Source organism: Aethalodelphis obliquidens, unplaced genomic scaffold, assembly GCF_003676395.1.
Source record: "Aethalodelphis obliquidens isolate GAN/ISIS:26980383/991018 unplaced genomic scaffold, ASM367639v1 scaffold35, whole genome shotgun sequence".
In the NCBI taxonomy this organism is placed as follows: Eukaryota; Metazoa; Chordata; class Mammalia; order Artiodactyla; family Delphinidae; genus Aethalodelphis; species Aethalodelphis obliquidens.
Window position 1 is genome coordinate 7256838 of NW_020837979.1, and position 24277 is coordinate 7281114.

Sequence of the window (24277 nt, forward strand, 5' to 3'; positions counted from 1 at the left end):
CACTGGCTAGAACATCCAGTGATTTGTTGAATGGAATTGGTGAAGTGGACATCCTTGTCTTGTTCCACATCTTAGGGGAAGCATTCAGACTCTCAATAGTTGGTATGATGTTAGCTTCATGTTTTTCCCAGATGTTTTCTATCATAATGAAGAGGTTTCCTTCTATTTGTGGATTACTGAGAGTGTTTTTTCAGGAATGGATGTGCTTTGTCAGATTGGTCAGGGTATTATTATACTTTTTATAAATTTCTGGTCTCAGTTAACTAATGCTTTGTTTAAAATATTTTTCAACTCTATTTTTATAAATGAGATTGGCTAATAATTTGCCAATCTTGGGGGTTTTTTAAATCAGATTTTGGTATCAAGGTAATATAAACTTTATAATAATCTTTCCAATTCATTTTGTCTTCTTTCATTATCTGGAATAATTTATTACTTCCCAGTGAAGCCAATTAGGTCTCAAGTTTTCTTTGAGGGAAGCTTTTATTTTATTTGTTTAATGGAAAAAGGGACAATCAGAAATTTCTTCTTATGCCTTTCAAAATATATATTTTTGTGGCATTTGTCCATTTTCCCTAAATTTTAAAACGTTTTTAGAATAATGTTGTATACAATATTCTATCAACATTTTACTGTCCACAGAATCAGTAGTGATTTGCCCTTTTTCTAGTCTGTTATTAGTCTTTTCAAAGGACCAATTTCCCTATTGTTTGTCTTATTAGTTCATTAACTTCTGTTCTTTATTATTTCCTTTCTTCTATTTTCTTTAAATTTATTTTCTATTTTTTAATTTCTTAAGGTGGATGCTTACATTTATTACTTTTAAGTCTTTTTTCTCATATAAACATTTAAGGCCATATAGTCTCAAAATACTTCTTTTAATGTAAGCTATAAGTTTTGGTATGTACTTCTTTCTTTATAAAATATTTTCTAATTTCCATTATGACTTTTTATTTGATCCATTGGTTATTTATAAGTGTGATTTTAAATATCCAAAAAACATAACGAATTTTCCCTTTGTGATTGATTTCTTGCTTAATTACATTGTTTTGTTAACATACTGTTAGATTTAAAATTTCTGAAATTTGTTGTTCTCTATTTTATGGTCAGTTTTTGGTAGTGATCTGTGTATACTTAAGAAATTATAAATTCCGAAATAGTTGGTGCATTGTTTTTGTATTTGTCCCTTTGTAATCAGATTTGTAATCATGTTATTCAGATGTCCTATATTTGTACTAAATCTTGTGTCTCATTTACAGGAATTTCACTGAAAGAGTTGCCTGAACTTCTGGCTCCAATGTCTCACTTCTTGTTTTCTCTTGAACCTACTATAATCTGCCTTTCTCCCTCACCATCCTATCAAAACTTCTTTTCAAGGTAATAGTTACTTTCATGTTGCTCAATGCAGTGGTCAGTTATCAGTCTTCATTTTATTTGACCTATTGGCAACATTTGACAAAGTTGATCACTTACGTTCTCTTTCTCTGCTCCTTTAAACACATGTTCATTTGGCTTCTGAGATACCATGCTCATTTGATTTTCTTTTTATCTCTTGGGTTGTCCTATTCAGTCTTTCCTGATAGTTCTTCCTCATCTCCTTACCTCCAAATGTTGGAAGTGTCCCTGAATTCAGTCCTTAGACTGCTTCTTTTTTCTATCTATACTGATCCCTAGGTGATCTCATTCACTCTCATGTATTTACTCTTGACTCTCAAATGTATATCTGTAGCCTGGACTTCTCTGTTGAACTGTAAACTTGAGTGTCCAACCACCTTCTTGTCATCTTCACTAGGATGTCTAATAGGCCTCTCAAAATTAACATTTCCAAACTTGAGTTTCTCCACCCTTCCCCTCTGACACACACAAACCCAAACCCGCTCTTTCAGTCTTCTCATCTCAGTCAATGGAAACTCCATTCATACGGAAACCTTGAAGTGATCCATGATTTCTCTTTCATATACCCATATACAATCCAGTTGATTTTGTCTTCAAAATGTATCCAAAAGCTGAGTGTTTCTCACTACCTCTTTTGCAACCTTACTGTACTGAAGGATATTTTTGCTAGGTAGAGAATTCTACAGTTTGGGAATTATTTTTATTTTAACACTTTGATGATATCCTACTGTCTTCTGACTTAAATTATTTCTGCTGAGAAGTCAGCTGTCCGTTTATTTTAATAGGTCAATGTCTTTATAACGCACTCACATTTATCATAGATTTCATATATATGTGTACAAAAGGCAAAGAATTATAATGAACCTATGCATAGTTAAAATACCATTGTCTCTGTTTTCCATTTTGTCAGTTCACGAGAAAAATTTTAAGTTTATCCCACATGTGAACTCCACTCGTTAGAAGTTAAGTCCTGAGCACAGTTCAGCACATGCTTAGGTTTCTATAACTCTAAACTGAGGTTCCATAGTGTTCAGGTTGAACCAGCCAGAAAGAAATGTATCTATTGCTGTTTATGTTTCATTGCTAGTGGGAAAAAAAAAAAATCTCCAGGTTTCAAAACCAATACTTATTTTCTGTGTTTCTATACTGCTTACATGAACTTTTCTTTCTAAACAGCTATATTTTAGTAGTAGAAGTTCTTCAGTTTGGATTTCGATGTCAGATAAATCAACACTTCTAAAAAGCTGGAGTGTTGTCAGAATATTTCCTAGAAGCATATCATTTTGAAAAAAAGGTCTCTATGTCTGCATTTGTACATCAAACATCTCTAGGCCCAAGAAGTTAGAATATCCCATGGAGTTGAATGATCGATAGAGTTATCTGTTACTAAAAAGTTAGTTTGGGTCTCCATGTCCAGTGATTCTAAAACTGGTTTGGTTTGAATTTGGATATTTGAAGCTAAAAATATTTCAATATTCAAATCTAATCTAGATGACATGATATCCTAGAAAATCCAAAAGAATCAACAAAAAAATCTGGAACTAATAAACATTTATAACAAGGTTGCAGGATACAAGGTTAATATACAAAGTCAGTTGCTTCACTATTTATTAGCAATGAAGAAGTGGAATTTGAAATTAAAACACATTTATATGAGCACCCCCTCCAAAAGAAATACTTAAGTTAAATCTAATAAACTTTGTGTAAAATTTATATGAGGAAAACTACAAAACTGGTGAATGAAATCAAAGAAGAACTAAATAACTGAAGAGATATTCCATATTCATGGAAAGGAAAACTCAATATTGTCAAGATGTCAGCTCTTCCCAGCTTGGTCTACAGATTCAGTGCAATTCTGATCAAAATTGCAGCAAATTATTTTGTGTATATTAACAAATGGATTCTACAGTTTATATGGAGAGGTAAAGAATTAAAAGATACTGAAGAAACACAATTGGAGTACTGACACTACCTGACTTAGGACTTACTATAAGACTACAGTAATCAAGACAGTGTGGTATTGGCAAAAGAACAGACAAACCAATGGAACAGAATAGAGAGCCCAGAAATAGATCCAGATAAATATAGTCACGTGATCTTTGATAAAGACGACGGCAATACAATAAAGCAAAGACAGTCTTTTCAACAAATGGTACTGGAAAAACTGGACATCCACGAGCAAAAAAACCAAAACACAACAACAACAACAACAACAACAACAAACCCCGAAACAAACAAAACCCCACCCATACACAAAGAAACAAAGAATCTAGACAGAGTCATTACACCTTTCATATTAACGCAAAATGAATCATAGGCCTAAATGTAAAATGCAAAACTATGAAACCTCTGGAAGATAACATAGGAGAAAACGTAGATGACCTTGGGTATGGTGATTACTTTTTAGATACAGCCCTTAAGCACAATCCATGAAATAAATAATTGATAAACTGTACTTCATTAAAATTAAAGACTTCTACTCCACACAACACAATGTCAAGTAGGTGAGAAGACAAGCCAGAGACTGGAAGAAAGTATTTGCAAAAGACACCTCTGGGGCTTCCCTGGTGGCACAGTGGTTGAGAGTCCGCCTGCCGATGCAGGGGACACGGGTTCGTGCCCCGGTCTGGGAAGGTCCCATGTGCCGCAGAGCGGCTGGGCCCGTGAGCCATGGCCACTGAGCCTGTGCATCTGGAGCCTGTGCTCTGCAACAGGAGAGGCCACAACAGTGAGAGGCCTGTGTACCTCAAAAAAAAAAAAAAAAAAAGACATCTCTGATAAAAACTGCTATCCACAACTCAATTTTAAAAAGACAACTCAATTTAAAAATGGTCAGAAGAATTGAATAGACATTTTTCCAAAGAAGACATACAGATGGCTAACAGGCACATGAAAAGATGCTCAACATCACTAATCATCAGAGAAATGCAAATTAAAACCACAATGAGATATCAGCTCATACCTGTCAGAATGGTCATCATCCAAAAGACCACAAATAACAAATGTTGGGGAGGATGTGGAGAAAAGGGAACCCTCGTGCACTGGAAACAGAAATTGATGCAGCCACTATGGAAAACAGTATAGAGGTTTCTCAAAAAACTATTAATAAAAAGGGAACTACCATATGACCCAGCAATTTCACTCCTGGGTATTTATCTGAAGAAAATGAAAATAATAATTTGAAAAGATACATACAGGGGCTTCCCTGGTGGTGCAGTGGTTAACAATCCGCCTGCCAATGCAGGGAACATGGGTTTGAGCCCTGGTCTGGGAAGATCCCACGTGCCGTGGAGCAACGAAGCCCGTGTGCCACATCTACTGAGCCTGTGCTCTAGAGCCCGCGTAACCCAAATACTGAAGCCCACGCACCTAGAGCCCGTGCTCCGCAACAAGAGAAGCCACCGTAATGAGAAGCCCTCACACTGCAACAAAGAGTAGCCCCCGCTCATCGCAACTAAAGAAAGACCACATGCAGCAATGAGGACCCAACACAGCCATAAATAAATAAATAAAATTAAAAAGATAAAAAGAATGACTATAAATCAAAAAAAAAAAAAAGATGCATGCAGCCCAGTGTTCCTAGAATCATTATTTACAGTTGCCAAGATAGGGAGAAAACCTGTGTCCATCAACAGGTGAATAGATAAAGAAGATGTGGTATATACATGTCTGTGTGTATATATATGTATGGGAATATATACATATATATATTCATGAATATGAATATACAATATAAGAAATTTTGCCATTTTGCCCTTTGTAACAACATGGATAGACGTGGAGGGTATTATGCTAAGGGAAATAAATCAGACTATAAATGGCATAAACCTTTAAAAATTGTGAATCACTATGTTACACACATGAAACTTATATAATATTGTACATCAACTGTACCTTAATAATAGATAGATAGGTTTTCCAAAACATACAAAGAACTTTTAAAAAACTCAACAATAAGAAATAACCCACTTAAAAAATGGGCCAAAGACCTTTACAGACATCTCACCAAAGAAGTTATACAGAAGGAAAATAAGCATATAAAAGGATGTTCCACATCATATGTCATCTGGAAATTCAAATTAAAAACAACAACGAGATACCAATACATATCTATTAGAATGGCCAATATCGGAAACACAATAAATGCTGGTGAGGATGTGGGTCAACAGGAATTCTTATTCATTGCTGGTGGGAATTCAAAATGGTACAGTCACTCTGTAAGGCTGTTTGGCAGTTTCATACAAAACTAAACATACTCTTATCATATAAACCAGCAATCATGCTTGTTGGTATTTTTTTTTAACATCTTTATTGGGGTATAATTGCTTTACGATGGTGTGTTAGTTTCTGCTTTATAACAAAGTGAATCAGTTATACATATACATATGTTCCCATATCTCTTCCCTCTTGCGTCTCCCTCCCTCCCACCCTCCCTATCCCACCCCTCCAGGCAGTCACAAAGCACCGGGCTGATGTCCCTGTACCATGCGGCTGCTTCCCACTAGCTATCTACCTTGCATTTGTTAGTGTGTATATGTCCATGACTCTCTCTTCCCCTGTCACAGCTCACCCTTCCCCCTCCCCATATCCTCAAGTCCGTTCTCCAGTAGGTCTGTGTCTTTATTCCTGTCTTACCCCTAGGTTCTTCATGACATTTTTTTCCCTTAAATTCCATATATATGTGTTAGCATACGGTATTTGTCTTTCTCTTTCTGACTTACTTCACTCTGTATGACAGACTCTAGGTCCATCCACCTCATTACAAATCGCTCAATTTCGTTTCTTTTTATGGCTGAGTAATATTCCATTGTATATATGTGCCACATCTTTATCCATTCATCCGATGATGGGCACTTAGGTTGTTTCCATCTCCGGGCTATTGTAAATAGAGCTGCAATGAACATTTTGGTACATGACTCTTTATGAATTTTGGTTTTCTCAGGGTATATGCTCAGTAGTGGGATTGCTGGGTCATATGGTAGTTCTATTTGTAGTTTTTTAAGGAACCTCCATACTGTTCTCCATAGTGGCTGAACCAATTCACATTCCCACCAGCAGTGCCAGAGTGTTCCCTTTTCTCCACACCCTCTCCAGCATTTATTGTTTCTAGATTTTTTGATGATGGCCATTCTGACTGGTGTGAGATGATATCTCATTGTAGTTTTGATTTGCATTTCTCTAATGATTAATGATGTTGAGCATTCTTTCATGTGTTTGTTGGCAGTCTGTATATCTTCTTTGGAGAAATGTCTATATAGGTCTTCTGCTCATTTTTGGATTGGATTGTTTGTTTTTTTGTTATTGAGCTGCATGAGCTGCTTGTAAATTTTGGAGATTAATCCTTTGTCAGTTGCTTCGTTTGCAAATATTTTCCCCCATTCTGAGGGTTGTCTTTTGGTCTTGTTTATGGTTTCCTTTGCTGTGCAAAAGCTTTGAAGTTTCATTAGGTCCCATTTGTTTATTTTTGTTTTTATTTCCATTACTCTAGGAGGTGGGTCAGAAAGGATCTTGCTGTGATTTATGTCATAGAGTGTTCTGCCTATGTTTTCCTCTAAGAGCTTGATAGTTTCTGGCCTTACATTTAGGTCTTTAATCCATTTTGAGCTTATTTTTGTGTATGGTGTTATGGAGTGATCTAATCTCATACTTTTACATGTATCTGTCCAGTTTTCCCAGCACCACTTATTGAAGAGGCTGTCCTTTCTCCACTGTACATTCCTGCCACCTTTATCAAAGATAAGGTGTCCATATGTGCATGGGTTTATCTCTGGTCTTTCTATCCTGTTCCATTGATCTATCTTTCTGCTTTTGTGCCAGTACCATACTGTCTTGATTGCTGTAGCTTTGTAGTATAGTCTGAAGTCAGGGAGCCTGATTCCTCCAGCTCCGTTTTTCGTTCTCAAGATCGCTTTGGCTATTCGGGGTCTTTTGTGAAATTTTTTGTTCTAGTTCTGTGAAAAATGCCAGTGGTAGTTTGATAGGGATTGCATTGAATCTATAGATTGCTTTGGGTAGTAGAGTCATTTTCACAATGTTGATTCTTCCAGTCCAAGAACATGGTATATCTCTCCATCTATTTGTATCATCTCTAATTTCTTTCATCAGTGTCTTATAATTTTCTGCATACAGGTCTTTTGTCTCCTTAGGTAGGTTTATTCCTAGATATTTTATTCTTTTTGTTGCAATGGTAAATGGGAGTGTTTTCTTGATTTCAATTTCAGATTTTTCATCATTAGTATATAGGAATGCCAGAGATTTCTGTGCATTAATTTTGTATCCTGCTACTTTACCAAATTCATTGATTAGCTCTAGTAGTTTTCTGGTAGCATCTTTAGGATTCTCTATGTATAGTATCATGTCATCTGCAAACAGTGACAGCTTTACTTCTTTTCCGATTTGGATTCCTTTTATTTCCTTTTCTTCTCTGATTGCTGTGGCTAAAACTTCCAAAACTATGTTGAATAACAGTGATGAGAGTGGGCAACCTTGTCTTGTTCCTGATCTTAGTGGAAATGCTTTCAGTTTTTCACCATTGAGGACAGTGTTGGCGGTGGGCTTGTCATATATGGCCTTTATTATGTTGAGGAAAGTTCCCGCTATGCCTACTTCTGCAGGGTTTTTATCATAAATGGGTGTTGAATTTTGTCAAAAGCTTTCTCTGCATCTATTGAGATGATCATATGGTTTTTCTCCTTCAATTTGTTAATATGGTTTATCACATTGATAGATTTGCGTATATTGAAGAATCCTTGCATTCCTGGAATAAACCCCACTTGATCATGGTGTATGATCCTTTTAATGTGCTGTTGGATTCTGTTTGCTAGTATTTTGTTGAGGATTTTTGCATCTATGTTCATCAGTGATATTGGCCTGTAGTTTTCTTTCTTTGTGACATCCTTGTCTGGTTTTGATATCAAGGTGATGGTGGCCTCGTAGAAGGAATTTGGGAGTGTTCCTCCCTCTGCTATATTTTGGAAGAGTTTGAGAAGGATAGGTGTTAGCTCTTCTCTAAATGTTTGATAGAATTCGCCTGTGAAGCCATCTGGTCCTGGGCTTTTGTTTGTTGGAAGATTTTTAATCACAGTTTCAATTTCAGTGCTTGTGATTGGTCTGTTCATATTTTCTATTTCTTCCTGATTCAGAGTTGGCAGGTTGTGCATTTCTAAGAATTTGTCCATTTCTTCCAGATTGTCCATTTTATTGGCATAGAGTTGCTTGTAGTAATCTCTCATGATCTTTTTTATTTCTGCAGTGTCAGTTGTTACTTCTCCTTTTTCATTTCTGATTCTATTGATTTGAGTCTTCTCCCTTTTTTTCTTGATGAGTCTGGCTAGTGGTTTATCTATTTTGTTTATCTTCTCAAAGAACCAGCTTTTACTTTTATTGATCTTTGCTACTGTTTCCTTCATTTCTTTTTCATTTATTTCTGATCTGATTTTAATGATTTCTTTCCTTCTGCTAGCTTTGGGGTTTTTTTGTTCTTCTTTCTCTAATTGCTTGAAGTGCAAGATTAGGTTGTTTATTCGAGATGTTTCCTGCTTCTTAAGGTGGGCTTGTATTGCTATAAACTTCCCCCTTAGAACTGCTTTTGCTGCATCCCATAGGTTTTGGGTCGTTGTGTCTCCATTGTCATTTGTTTCTATGTATTTTTTTATTTCCTCTTTGATTTCTTCAGTGATCACTTCATTATTAAGTAGTGTATTGTTTAGCCTCCGTGTGTTTGTATTTTTTACAGATCTTTTCCTGTAATTGATATCTAGTCTCATGGCGTTGTGGTCGGAAAAGATACTTGATACAATTTCAATTTTCTTAAATGCTTGTTGGTATTTATCCAAAGGAGTTGAAAATGTATGTCCACACAAAAACCTACATGCAGTGTTTATAGCAGCTTTAGCCATAATTGTCCAAATTTGGAAACAACCAAAGTCTATTCTAGGACTCTGAGCTGGAGATGACAACTGTATGTCAGATCCCATATTAATGTCATACTGAGAACCCTCACTATCTGATTTCTGGCCAGACAAATCACCTGATAACACATTTTCCAAAATTGCTTTAAAAATCTATGATTTGGTTCTGATTCTGTCATTTTGTGAAGGAAGCATTCTGTGCAGTGAGGTTTATAATAAGTGCAGATTTCTCATCTTGAATTTTAAGTCTTAGAATCATTCTGAGATAACAAAGCATGAATTTCAGCCTCTGCTAATCAAACTGTTGCTTGTAATATTATTTGTTAAAATGCTGAGTGGAAACTATAAAAAACTATCACCATACGTTACAGCTTGGTTTATCAGTGCTGTCGTCTGTAGCGTTTTCTATTTCACTGGTTTGAGTTTCTCTGGAGAGTCTACTTGATTATAACCAACTATGGGTAAAAGCATTATTTTGAGTGTCTCTGAATGAGTGTCTCCCTTAGAAATGGACAGAAGTGTATACATCTGAGCTCTAATGGAGAGTGCAACTTGAGAACTAAATGGTAATTTGTTTTGAGAATAAAACCATACAGAGAAATCAGGGGAATCGCACCCCATGGCAGATCCCTGATTTTTAACACCTCCTCCTAAGGCTGCACAGAGGGTTGGTTTTAAGCCCCAAAATAGGCATTTGATAAAAACCATGTTAGATAGCTTAACCAAAGCCCCTTTGGGCTTCGGTAAAAGCAACTCCTAAACATATCTTGAACAACTTTTCTGAGTGCCTGTTTTCTCATATTGGAGTTAGAAGAGTCTGCAAAAGAAGCTACCAGCTTTATTTCTAAAGTTTCTATTTCTTGAATGTCTGTTTTCGGTGTGGGTTTATTGGTCAGTGATTTAAAGGTCTAATCTGAGAACTTCGGATTATGAATGTAGTTTTCCATCTTTCCTTTTTCTTATTAGGTATATTCTTGTGTTGTGCAGGGGCCTTATGGCTATTTGGGAAGATATGTGGCTGCAGTGCAGTTTAACAGGATAAGGACGGCCACAGTGTAAACCGGAAGGTTTTGCCACATCCTCCGCTTGTCTTTTCTGGACTCATTCATTATCATATGCATTGATATACTTATTATTGCAATATATTTATGGCTCTTATATTAGCATCCATTTTTTAAAGAATTTTTTAATGGAGTTGATTTACAGTATTGTGTTAGTTTCAGGTGTACAGCACAGTGAATCAGTTATATACATATACATATATATATTCCTTTTCAGATTCTTTTCCCTTATAGGTTATTACAAAATATTGAGTATAATACCCTGTGCTCTACAGTATGTCCTTGTTGGTTATCTATTTTATACATAGTAGTGTGTATATGTTAATCCCAACCTCCTAATTTATCCTTTCTCCCACCCCTCTTTCCCCTTTGGTAACCATAAGTTTGTTTTCTATGTCTGTGAATCTCTTTCTGTTTTGTAAATAAGTTCATTTGATCATTTTTTTTAGATTCCACATACAAGCGACATCATATATTTGTCTTTGTCTGGCTTACTTCACTTAATATGCTGATCTCTAGGTCCATCTATGTTGCTGCAAATGGCATTATTTCATTCTTTTTTATGGCTGAGTAATGTTCCATTGTATATATGTACCACATCTTCTTTATCCATTCATCTGTCGATGGACAATTAGGTTGCTTCCATGTCTTGGCTATTGTAAAGAGTGTGCCAGTGATCATTGGGGTACATGTATCTTTTCACAGTACGGTTTTCTCCAGATATATGTCCAGGAGTAGGATTTCAGTATCATACTGTAGCTCTATTTTTAGTTTTTTAAGGAAGCTCCATTCTGTTCTCCATAGGGGCTATACCAATTTACATTCCCACCAACAGTGTAGGAGGGTTCCTCTTTCTCCACACCGTCTCCAGCATTAATTATTTGTAGACTTTTTGATGATGGCCATTCTGACTGGTGTGAGGTGATACCTCAGTGTAGTTTTGATTTGCATTTCTTTAATAATTAGCGATGTTGAGCATGTTTTAATGTTCCTGTTGGACATCTGTATATCTTTGGAGAAGTGTCTATTTAGATCTTCTTACCATTTTTTGATTGTGTTGTTTATTTTTTTGATATTGAGCAGTATGATTAGCATGCATTTTAAAAGTGTTTTACAAGAAGAAAGCTAAGAAAATAATCCGTCAGGGCCTTCGAAGGGATTCTTCTTGGACTACAGTAGAATTTAACTATATTTTAAAATATTTTATTACTGTTGATTTACTATGCATTGGTGCTTTTTTTCCCAGATGCATACTGAATGAGGGTTATCAGGTAGGATCTTGTAACAGTCAAGTATAGTGCACAGAATGTTGGTCTCCGTTGTCAAGGGCAGCTCTCCACCAAAAGCCAGATAAGTACCACTGTACATCCTTGCTGCCCTGATCCTATAACCCAAGGACACAGTGGTGGTTCCCCTGATAGCTTCCAGGGCAGCCAAACTGTTTTCCAAAATTGTTTTACCATTTTATATTCCCACCAGCCGTGCATGAGAGTGCAGTTGCGTTATATCCTGATCAACATTTGATATCATCTGTCTTTTTACTTTAGTTATACTAGTGGGTGTGTAGTATCTGACTGTAGTTTTAATTTGCTTTTCCCTAATGATCAGTGATATTGATTATCTGTTCATTTACTTATTTGCCATTCATATATCTTCTTTAGTGAAATATCTGTTCAAGTATTTGCCCATTTTTATTGGTTTGTTTATCTCTTTATCATTAACTTATAAAAGTCCTTTATAGGGTCTAGATACAAATTTTTTGTCAGATACATGTTTTGCAAATATCTTGCCCCAGTATAGAGCTTGCCTTTTTATTTTGTTATCAGTGTCTTTTGATGAGCAAAGACTTTAAATTTTGATGAAGCACAATTGAAATTATTTTTCATTTATATCATGCTTTTTGTGTTCTATTTAAGAAATCTTTGCCAAACCTAAGGTCACTAAAAATTTTTGCTGTGTTTGCTTCTAGCAGTTTTATAGTTCTACCTCTTACATAAATGTAAGGTCTGTAATCCTTTTTGAATTAATTTTTGTGTAAAGTATGAGATAAAAGTAGAGGTAGTTTTTTTGTTTGTTTTTTGTATATGGGTATCCATTAGTTATTTGTTAAGATTATCCATTCATCCACTGAATTGCCTTGGCATCTTAGTGAAAAAATTGGTTGACCACATATGTGAGTCTGTTTCGGGACTCTATTCCATCAATCTATTTCTCCATCTTTATGCTAGTATCACTCTGTCTTGATAATTGAAGCTGCATAATTAGTCTTGAAATCAAGTACTGTTAAGTCCTTCAACTTAGTTCATTTTCAAAATTGTTTTGGCTGTCCTAGATCCTTCACATTTTCATATAAATTAGGATCATCTTGTCAACATATACAAATTATTATTGGGATTTTGCTTAGAATTATGTGGAATCTACAGATCAGTTTTGGAAAATTAACTATGAACAATATTGAGCCTTTTGATCCATAAACAGAAAATCTCTATTTATTTAGATCTTTTAAAATTTCTCTCAACAGTGTTTTATATTTTTTCATTGTACAAATCTTGTACACCCTTTGTCATATTTATACCTAAGTATTTCACATTCTTTATGCTATTATAAATGCTTTTTAAATTTCAGTTTCCTATTGTTTTTTTGCTATTACAAGCAGACCTTGGAAATATTGCATCTTCTGTTCCAGACCACTGCAATAAAGCAAATATCACAATAAAGCAAGTCACATAAATTGTTTGGCTTCTTAGTACATATAAAAGTTATGTTTACACTATACTGTAGTCTCTTAAGTGTGCAGTACCATTATGTCTAAAAAACAATGTACACACCTCAATTTAAAAAGACTTTATTGGACTTCCCTGGTGGCACAGTGTTTAAGAATCCGCCTACCAATGCAGGGGACATGGGTTCAAGCCCTGGTCCAGGAAGATCCCACATGCCATGGAGCACCTAAGCCCATGCGCCACAACTACTGAGCCCGCGTGCTGCAACTACTGCAGCCCGTGTGCCTAGAGCCTGTGCTCTGCAACAAGAGAAGCCACTGCAATGAGAAGCCCGTGCATTGCAACAAAGAGTAGCCCCCACTCACCACAACTAGAGAAAGCCCGCACATGGCAATGAAGACCCAACGCAGCCATAAATAAATAAATAAAATAAAAAGACTTTATTGCTAAAAAATGCTAACTATCATTTGAGCCTTTAGCAAGTCAATCTTTTTGCTGGTGGAGGGTTTGAAATATTTTGAAAATTACCAAGATGTGACACAGAGACATGAAGTGAGCAAACGCTGTTAGAAAAATGGTGTTAATAGATTTGTATGATGCAGGGTTGCCACAAACCTTCAATTTGTAAAAAAAAAAAAAAAGCAATATCTGCAAAGTGCAGTAAAGCAAAATGCAATAAAATGAGGTATTCCTGTGTAAGAAACAAAATTGATTTTTGTGTACTGCTCTTGTATGTTGCAATCTTGCTAAAACTCACTTGTTAAGATAGTTTTTTTTGGTAGATTCAGTAGGATTTTCTACATAGATTATCATGTTGTCTGTGAATAGAGAGTTTTGCTTCTTCTTTTCCAATCTGAATGCCTGTTTCTTTTTCTTGCCTTATTTCTCTGGCTAGAACCTCTAGTATAATGTTGAATAGAAGGATGAGAACAGTCATCCTTGTTTTATTCTTAATCTTAGTGGGAAAGCATTCAACCATTCACCATTGTGATGTTTGCTGTAGACTGTTTGTAGGTGCCTATTATCAGATTGAAAAAGTTCTATTCCTAATTTGCTGAGAGTTCATATGAAGAGTGGATATTGAGTTTTGTCAGATGTCTATTTTGCATCTATTAATGTGGTCATATGGCTTTTTTCTCTTTTTTTTAGGGTGTTAATATGGTGAATAACATTAAATAATTTTAGATTGTAAACCAACCTTGCATTCCTGAGTTAACTCCACTTGGACATGATGTATTATAGTTTTTCTATATCCTTGGATTTGATTTACTAAAATTGGTTAAAACTTCTTATGTGTATGTTTGTGATTTCTCTCAAAAGCATTATATTGATAGTTTTAGCTTTTATATTATGTCTTTTGTATGTGATGTGATGTAGGGGTTAAGATTCATTTTTTTCCCCACATGGCAATTCAGTTGTTCCAATACCAATTGTTTCTTTTCCCCATTATATTGCTTTTTGTTGAGAATTAATTGACTGAATAAATGTGAGCCTATTTCTGGGCTCTCTATTATGGTTTCTATAGTAAGTCTTAAAGTCAGGTTTGGTAAGTCTTCTAACTTTTCATCTCACGTTTTCAATTTTTTTTTTTTTTTTTTTTTTTTTTTTGCGGTACACGGGCCTCTCACTGTTGTGGCCTCTCCCGTTGCAGAGCATAGGCTCCGGACGTGCAGGCTCAGCGGCCATGGCTCACGGGTCCAGCCGCTCAGCGGCATGTGGGATCTTCCCGGACCGGGGCATGAACCTGTGTCCCCTGCATCAGCAGGTGGACTCTCAACCACTGCGCCACCAGGGGAGCCCTCATGTTTTCAATTTATTTGTCCTTTTATACTTCATTCTGAGAAATATCCTCAATTGGTCTTTCAGTTTGCTAACTCATTGATCAGCTATATTCATTCTGCTATTTACACCATCTGTTTTTTTTTCTTTTAATTTCATCTATTACATTTCTCATACTTGTCACATCTGTTTTTCCCCTTGGTTCTTTTTTCATATTGCTGATATCTTTCTCTTTCTTTTAATATGTTTATTAGTCTAATTAAAAATTTTTGATCTGTTTCTTCTAATATATCTGCTATTGCTGGATTCTGTAATCAGTATATTTTGTTTCTTTTGAAATGACTTGTCTTTTCAAATGTCTTGTCATTTTGGTCTGTGAGCACATTTTTCCATCGAGATATAAGTTATTATGTCATACAGTCCTTTGGGGGGAACAGCCTCATTGAGTTCACACTATGGGGGATGGAAGAGTCCTAAGATGGGAGAGACACCATAAAATTGCAATAACATTTTGTCTTACATAACATCTGCTTTGTCAGTTTTTCACCTTTTGCTCCCCTGGGTGAAGCAGCAGTAGGAGGCACTCCTTAACAACCTTGGCTGCATATTGAAATCAAATAAGGAACTTTAAAAAAAATAGTGATTCCTAATTCCCACCCTGAGATTTTGTTTGTTTGTTTGTTTTGCGGTGTGTGGGCTTCTCACTGTTGTGGCCTCTCCCGTTACGGAGCACAGGCTCTGGATGCGCAGGCTCAGCGGCCATGGCTCACGGGCCCAGCCACTCCGCGGCATCTGGGATCTTCCCAGATCGGGGCATGAACCCGTGTTCCCTGCATCGGCAGGTGGACTCTCAACCACTGTGACACCAGGGAAGTCCCCCCACCCTGAGATTTTTATTTATTTATTTTAGTTGTGCAGATTGGATTTGAGAATTTGTTTTACTTCTTAAATTTAAAATAATTTAGGGTGAAAGGAAGTTGCAAAAATACAGAGAGATTCCTTCACCCAATTTCTCCCAGCTATTACATTTTATATAACTATAGTACAATATCAGAAGCAGAAATTGTCACTAGTTCAATGTGTATGTATAGTTTTATGTACTTTTATCATTGTATTCCATGGTGTGGATGTACCACAGTTTAACCATTCATCTATTGAGGGACATTTTGATTGTTTCTAGTGTTTAGCTAACACAAATAAGGTAGACCTTATGTATTTAATGTAATTATTATATGTTAGGGCTCAAGTCTCCTGTTTTATTTGTTTTTTTGTTTGTTTCTTCCCTTTGTTTTTCTTATCTCTGTTTTCTTTTTCCCACCTTTCTGTGGGTTACTTGAACATTTTTAAGAATTTCATTTGGAGCTATCTTTAATACTTTTGAGTATCTCTATGTAGATGTTTTCATTGGTTGCTCTAGATATTACATTATACACACAGCCTACGGGTGTCACATTTTATCAGTTTAAATGTAGAAATCTTGTGTCCCTTTAAATACTTTTACCCTCCTCCATTTATAATTGTCTTAATAGATACAGCTTTTTTTTTTGGCTCTACCCATGATTTACATTCCCTCAAAGCTGCTGTTTATGTTTTTCATTGATGTTTCTTTAGTTTAAGATTTCATGTATTATATGAGCCATTGTTTCTTTGAATATTATGTTTATTCTCTTGTGGAATTTTTATTAGGTGAATATTGGACCTTCTCATTCTATTCTTTATGTCTCTTAAACTTTATTTTGTATTTTTTCTATCTTTTTTTTCTGTGCTCTATTATAGGTAATTTCCTCTGATCTGGCTTTTTTTTTTTTTCTTTCTATCTTGCTAATTGTCTCTTTAGCTGTGTCTATTTTGTTCTTAAACTTGTCATTTGATGTTGTCCTTTTAAAAGTTTTATTTCAGTGACTTCAGTTTAATTTCCTGAAGTTCTCTTTGGTTCTTTTAAAAATCTGCTGGTTCTTTTTTCTTTTCATTGTGTATTCTATTACTTATGTTATGTCTTAGTATTTAAAACTTTTTAAATTGCTATTTAATAATGCTATAATCTGAAGTTCTTTGGGATTTAATTTAGTTTGTGTGTATTTTGACTCCCACTAAGTTTGGGTTGTTTCTTAATGTGTTTTTGAGATTGAATTGTGAGCTCATTTTCAACAGACCTTTGTCTGAGGTTTAGTTTGTGCCTGAGTTGAGGACATGTCCCTCCAGAGAACTTTTATTTCCACTGAGTGTTCTAGATTATATGACCATCCTGGAACCAGATTTTATTTTGATTTCTTATCTTGAGGTTGAGAATTCCCAATGAAGACTTTTAGTTATTTTTGTTACCCTGGCCCTAGCAATGTTTGGCAAGCTGATTTCTTCTAGTCCTCTCCAGTAATAGTGTAGCCCTTAGTGGCCTTATGGTAGAGGATCTTAATTCTTTTTTTTTTTTCTTTTTTGGCCATGCCACATGGCCTGTGGGATCTTAATTCCCCAACCAGGGATCAAACCTGGGCCCTCAGCAGTGAGAACACAGAGTCTTAATCACTGGACCACCAGGGAATTCCCGGACCTTAGTTCTAATACTTGTGTTGCAGCCATCTCTGTGGCCTCATCTTCTGTTTCTGAGTTAAAAGGCAAGACTCTAGGCCACAGAGACAGGCAAACCCCAACTTTATCTAACATAACATCAGTTCATTGTCTTATTGCTCTGATTTGGCTCCAGGGGACTTCCCTTACAAATCCTTCTAAGTTTTGCTATACATTTAAAAGGATGCTTCTTACATCATATTTAGTATGTGTAAGTGTTTTGTGGTGAGAGGACTTTCAGATTATCTAGCTTCCATATTTCCAGAAATTATAGTCTGTTTACTTATTAATATTTGTTTATTGACTGTGAACTCCATGAGACCAGGGCCACTGCCCACCTAGTTCACCATAGCTTCCTCAACACCTAGTGCCTGGTACATACTAGCCACTTAATAAATGTTTGTGGACTCAATGAAATGCTATTCATTACAGATTTATTTGTAATAGTGAAAACCTGAAATGAACCTAAATGTCTAATATTAGGGGAGTACTTAAGTAAATGGTTACTGCTCATATAAGGTTTTTCAGCCAAAAAATGATAATTTGGAGGGCTGAATAATAAGACTAAAAAATATTAAAGATTAAGTGTAGGTGGAAAAAAATCAGGATTCAGTTTTGAATTTAGAATATGGTAACTTTAAAATACGTGTAGCCAAAAAAATACGAACTAATGAACACCAAAATGCTAATAGTTGCTTATGTTGGAGTGGCGGATTGAGTATCCCTTTTTATCCTTTATATTTCAAACCTCCTATAATGTGTTTTTATAATGAAAATACTAAGAAGAAAAAAATGTACATTAGTATTCTTAAAAGTTTTTAGATTTAAATACACTAAAAAGTTGATAAAACAAAATTTCAGAATTAGTTTCATTATTAAAATGTTTACAGACTTTTATATGAAAACACAGAAAAAGATCTTTCTGATACTCAACGATACCTTGCTAAGAAAAAATATGAGCTACAGCTTACTCAGGAGAAAATTATGTGCTTGGATGAAAAAATTGGTGAGTTGTTTTTTTTTTCCCTGATGTTACTTTTTTTTTAAAGTCTGGTTTAAAAAAAAGTTTTCTTCTCTTCAGTTATAACATAGATAAACTTAGAAATATGCCCTTAAAGTTTTTTAGTCAGAAATCATGGGAAAATATATTTTTCTTTGATAATAAAAATTTTTACTTAAATTTAGGACCATAAATACTTAGACATGGCTTCATATTTTTCAATGAAGAAATAGCTAAACAAAGCAGCAATACTTTGTAAATTTATGATGATCAATTTTGAATTTATAAGTTTTTGTATTATATGTCATGCCCATAGCTGTTGTAATGAAATACATTACATATATACTATCTTTGGTGGAAAGTGTACATATATTTGGCTATATCTATGGTATCACTTGAGTTTATAAAGATTATTTTTATAAAGTCTCCTATTATTGTTTCTTACCAGTGATCTTTATGAAAATATGGTTATAACTTTAAAGTAAAATTTTGGTCAAGACTATAAAAGAGCCCATTTTAAAACAATAAATATTTTTAAGATTTACTATTATGCAGTTCAAAAATATCTGACATAAGCAATTAGGTGGGTGGAGGTGCTTTTTATTGAGACAGGAAGTATTAAAAGAAAATATAAAAGGGGAAGATTGAAGAACTCATTTCTGGATATTTTAAGTTCAAGTAAAAAGGTAGGGTAAGCAGGTAAATAGATAAGTTTGTATCTCAGATGAGAAATCTAAGCTAAAGATATACATTTGGGACACATCAGCATATAAATGATATTTTAAAACCATGAAATCACCTAGGGGAAATATAGAGAATGAGGAGAAGAGGATCCAGGACTCAGTAAGAAGAAGCCAAAGACATAGGAAGAAAACCCAGAAGTGAGTGTCATTTTGGGAAGCAAGAAAGCAACATGTTTTAAAAAGGAGGATATGATCAATTGTCAGATACTTTCAAGAAGCAAAATAAGATGAGAATGAAAAAACATTGATTGGATTGGCACATTGGAGGTTTTGGTAGCACTGACCCCCCAAAAAAGTTTGAATTACAGTGTTAGATGTGGAAGATGGGGTAGGTTGACGAATGATTGGGAAGTGAGGAGGTAGAAACAGGAGAGAATAGAAGTCTTAAGAAGTTTGGCTATTAAGAGTAGGAGAAAAATGGGGTGGTAGCTTAAGTGGGATGTGGGGTTGAGGATTTTTTTAAGCTAGGATATACTAGTTGTTTTAGAGTTTATTTTATGGCAATGGGAATGAACTCAGATAACAGAACACCCAAAACATGTGGTTTGCCTGGAAAAGGGATGTGATGTATTATATAAATCACCCTCTTGGCATATGGGATTACGTCTCTTAGTGGTGCACTGGGTGGCCCTTGGTGGGCATTTACTTAGAGGTCTAGTCACACAGAGCTTCCTTAGTAGGGCTCTAGACCAGTGGTTCTCAAACTTCAGTCTTTACCTGGAGAGCTAAACCTCATTGAGCTGGGCTCCTCGAAGTAGGATACGGCCAGGGCTTTTGTATCCTTACCAATTTCCTCAAGTGGTTCTCAAACTTTATTGTGCATTAGAATCACTTGGGAGGGGTGCTTGTTAAAACATAAATTGGTCTGCCCACTCAGAATTTCTAATTCAGTAGGACTAGGATGGGACCTAAGAATTTGTATTTCTCACAAGTTCCCAGGTGCTGCCAATGGTGCTGGTTGAGAAACCACAATTTAGAAACCACTATTCCACACCATCTTTCAGTCCTTCAACAGTGACATTGGCTTGCCAGCATTCTTACAAATCAAATCAGACTTCCTGGGATGATTTTTTTTCTAGGAATTTTTATAACACTACTTTAGAAAAACCAAAATACTAGAAGATATTTGACTCTGAAGATGACTTAACTGGATATTTTATTAAGATCTGTTAGTTACCAGCTTACATCCAACAGTGATTCTAAGCTAGAGGGAGGTGAAATTAGAGGGGGGAAAATTGATAGTCCACGTGCTACATCCACACACCCTCCCTACCCCACCACACATCCTACTTTGAGAACTTGTTATAAAGAACTTTCCTTTGCTGTTCTTTTTTTAAAAAATATACTTTATTGAAGTATAGTTGATTTCCAATGTTGTGTTAATTTCTGCTGTACAGCAAAGTGATTCAGTTATACATATATATCTATATATACATTCTTTATCATATTCTTTTCTGTTATTTTTTTTGAATTTATTTAATTTATTTTTTTATACAGCAGATTCTTATTAGTTATCTGTTTTATACATTTAGTGTATATATGTCAATCCCAATCTCCCAATTCATCACACCACCTCCCCCCACACCTCTTTCCCTCGTTGGTGTCCATATGTTTGTTCTTTACATCTGTGTCTCTATTTCTTCCTTGCAAACCGGTTCATCTGTACCATTTTTCTAGATTCCACATATATCCTTTGCTGTTCTAATTCAAATGTATTAATTGTGCTTTTACATTTATATCATTTAGAATTTCATGATTAACCTTCATTTTTAATCACTAACAACAAAAGCCATTATTTATTTGGGATACAGTACTTTATATTTAGTCATTGAATATAATACAGGATAATTTTCTTTGAAAAGTATTTCACTCTGCTTGAACTGGAAAAAAATTTATCTTGATTAAAACAATGCCTTTATGATTACACATTTAGATAATTTTACAAGACAAAGTATTGCCCAGCGAGAAGAAATCAGCATTCTCGGTGCAACCCTCAATGATCTGGCTAAAGAAAAGGAATGCCTGCAAGCATGTTTGGATAAAAAATCTGAGAATATTGCATCCCTTGGAGAGAGTTTGGCAATGAAAGTATGTTCTGACAACCGTGGTTTAAAAGAAATGTTTGAACTTGAATCTGAATAAAATAATAGGATTTTCTCAATTTTTTCCTAGAGAGCTAAAACTTTAAAATCTGATTTTGAAATATTTCAAGATAGTCTTAGGAAATATGTGTTCAAATTCACTAGCTAATATTTTGAAACAGATTTTTCTTTCATCACTTTATGATCAACATTCACTAACAATAACTAATTCAAATATCAAAATGTAAAGCATAATAAAAAAAAAGCAGTGAGACTGATTTCTTTTTAAAAGCACACCAGAACTTACGTTTTCAGGTAGCCACCTTGGGAGGCAATATGTGTATTTCATTAAAACCACCTTTGTAATTGTATTCAGAACTGGGGCACGTTGTTACATCATCCTTAGCCTTGAGAGTGGATCACATGGAACTGGTGAATAAAGTTAGATGATAAGCTTCATTCCACATTTCTGTTGTTCAAACAACAACAACAACAAAAAGGTGTTCTCAAAAAGGCAGGGATATATTGACCCCCTTTTCTAGCTCATAAGCTGATTCTGAAGGCAATTCCTAAACTGTTTTCCACAAATGTCTTAAGCAAAGGCAGCATCTCTGGCATAAGGTCTTTCCCCTCTCTAAGGGAACTAATTCATTCATTTATCCAGCCATCCATCCATTCAACAAACATTTATTGACATGTACCAGGAATTATGTTAGAAACTGAGGTTGAGTGGGCATACCTTCCAAAGGCCTATGGTATAATTCAGAGAAAGATAAAGAAAGAGGCTGTTATGATAGAATGTGCTAAGTACCATAATGACGTATGCACAATGTATGAGTGAAGTTTGTCAGAAACATACCTGATTCAGCCTGGGGGTTGGATTAGGGGAGGGAGAAGATCTAGGAAGCCTTCCACGCGGTGATGGTGCCTACACTGCCCTGATAGATGACTAGGAATTAGCCAAGAAAAGATTTAGAGAAAGGGGACAGTGAGAGAAAGAGTGATCCAGACAGGCAGAGCACTTTTTAGAGAAAGGGTGATCCAAACAAGTAGAGCAGATTATATGAAAGCCCAGTGGCTCTCATAAGAGAATTTCATGAGATTTCTTGATAGTTTAATATGTCCAGAGAATAGAGTGCAAAGGGGAGTATGGGGGGAATGAAGGGGGGGGCGGTGGTAAAAGATGAGGTGGGATAGATAAGCAACAAATCAGAACTACACATGATATTGAGTTTAGTTTCCATCATCATGGACATAGAGGAACATTGAAATAATGAAAATGAAATGTTACAATTAGATCATTAAAACATTATCCTAGCCCTTGTTAATCTACATAAAAGGTGGATTGTAGGGAAATGAGAGTAGTGACAAGGACACTAGTTAGGAGTAAAATGATAAGAACTGTATTAGGAGAGTGGCAGTATCCATGAGAGAAATAGACAACTCTAGGAAGTAAGACTGACAAGATGCGCTTTCTGACTTCAGAACCAAATGAATAGTTCCTATGTGTGAAGTAGGAAACACAGGACACAGAACAAGCTTAGAGAGGAAGATTATTGACATGCCTTTGGGACATGTAGTGAAATATTCATAGGCTCTTGGATTTTAAGGTTTGGAGAGAAAATTGAAGTTAATAGATTTGGGAATCATGAGCACAATTGAAGTTATCAAAATACATGAGGTAGTAAATTTTGGCTTTTAACTTGTTGAAAAGTCTGACTCATTATAGTTAATACCTTTTAATATTTTTGAAATTTTATGGTATTTTGGGGGGTGGGATTTTGTTTCTCATTATATTCAAACCACTTTTTGAATAGTTAAACATGATTTTCTTTAGAAACAAATTACTCAATTCTTTCTGAATATCTGTTCCTTCTGTTATATCTTGTATTTCACATTTCTTCCATTCTACTAACTGTACCAATATTATCTTTTCCTTCACAAAGAATATTGAGTTGCAAGTCTATTTCAAAATTAAGAGTTTTGTATAGGATTATGAATGTAAACGCATCCATCCTATGAAAGGAAAATAACTTTTTAAAGCAGTGTTAGACATTCAAAAGAGGAAATGTTCTCTAGAGTGATATTTCAGAGCTGAATTTATAATGCCTTTCAGTGAAAAGCAGTAGTTTTATAGTTTAATCTGGAGATCACAGAAATAAATTACCAAGGAAAAGTCTATATTATAATGAATAAGGTGAATTTTTACTGGTAATCATAGTTTTAAAAGATGTTCTACTACCTGCTACCAATTAAAGTTAGAAAATTCAATAGCCAGTTCACCGATTTTTGAATCATAAAAGCCAGAATTATTTGTGTAAAATTTTAGTTTGTTTCCTTTTTCTGAGTAGATTTATGACCATCCTGTCCAGGTTGAATTTTTAACAATTAACTTGAATCTATGTCACTGGTTGGACAGACGTATTGAGATTGTACAAGGAATATCAAATTGATAATGATGGCATAAATTTCAACAATTTAAGAAACAGTACTATTTGGGTCATATTAAGAGAAAAATAGGCTAAGAGGATATATTATTGGATTCTATACAGTAATTTTGTTGCCCTGGATACTTTACAGTGTTCTTAGAGAGTCTTTCAAGATGAATTTCTATTGATAAAGGAAAGTCCTTTTTAGGCTTATAAGCCATGTTTAAATTTTAACCAAGGAACTTCTGTCAGAAACACTAGAAGTTCAATCAGCTTTTCAGAATTTATTTAGAAGTGTATTAAGTTATATTTCGAAAGCATGTGTAAATATTCCATTTTAAGTGGTATTGTCTCTTTGAGTTTTTCTTCCATTGGCTTGTGCTTCTTAAAGGGGTTTAACAGTTTTGCTAATGGATATTTTAACCATACTTCAATACCTATTACTGCCAGATGTGGAATCTGTACCATTCTACCAGAAAGCAGAATGGGAAACCAGAGATAAAAATACCCTAGAGTGGAGCATGTGAATAAAGGAAGATCACGTACACACACACACACACACACACACACACACACACACACACACACACA

At 35.1% G+C, this 24277-nt stretch overlaps 1 protein-coding gene across 20 annotated transcripts in view; it reads left to right on the top strand.

Moving 5' to 3' along the window:
- TSGA10 (testis specific 10) overlaps positions 1-24277 on the top strand; it is a 106339-nt gene that overhangs the window by 44020 nt on the left and 38042 nt on the right. For all 20 annotated transcript variants that reach the window (XM_027128853.1, XM_027128849.1, XM_027128852.1 and 17 more), the window contains 2 exons: positions 18324-18439; positions 21110-21264. In XM_027128853.1, the coding sequence (XP_026984654.1) occupies positions 18324-18439; positions 21110-21264 (271 nt within the window). The remainder of the gene's footprint in view (positions 1-18323; positions 18440-21109; positions 21265-24277) is intronic.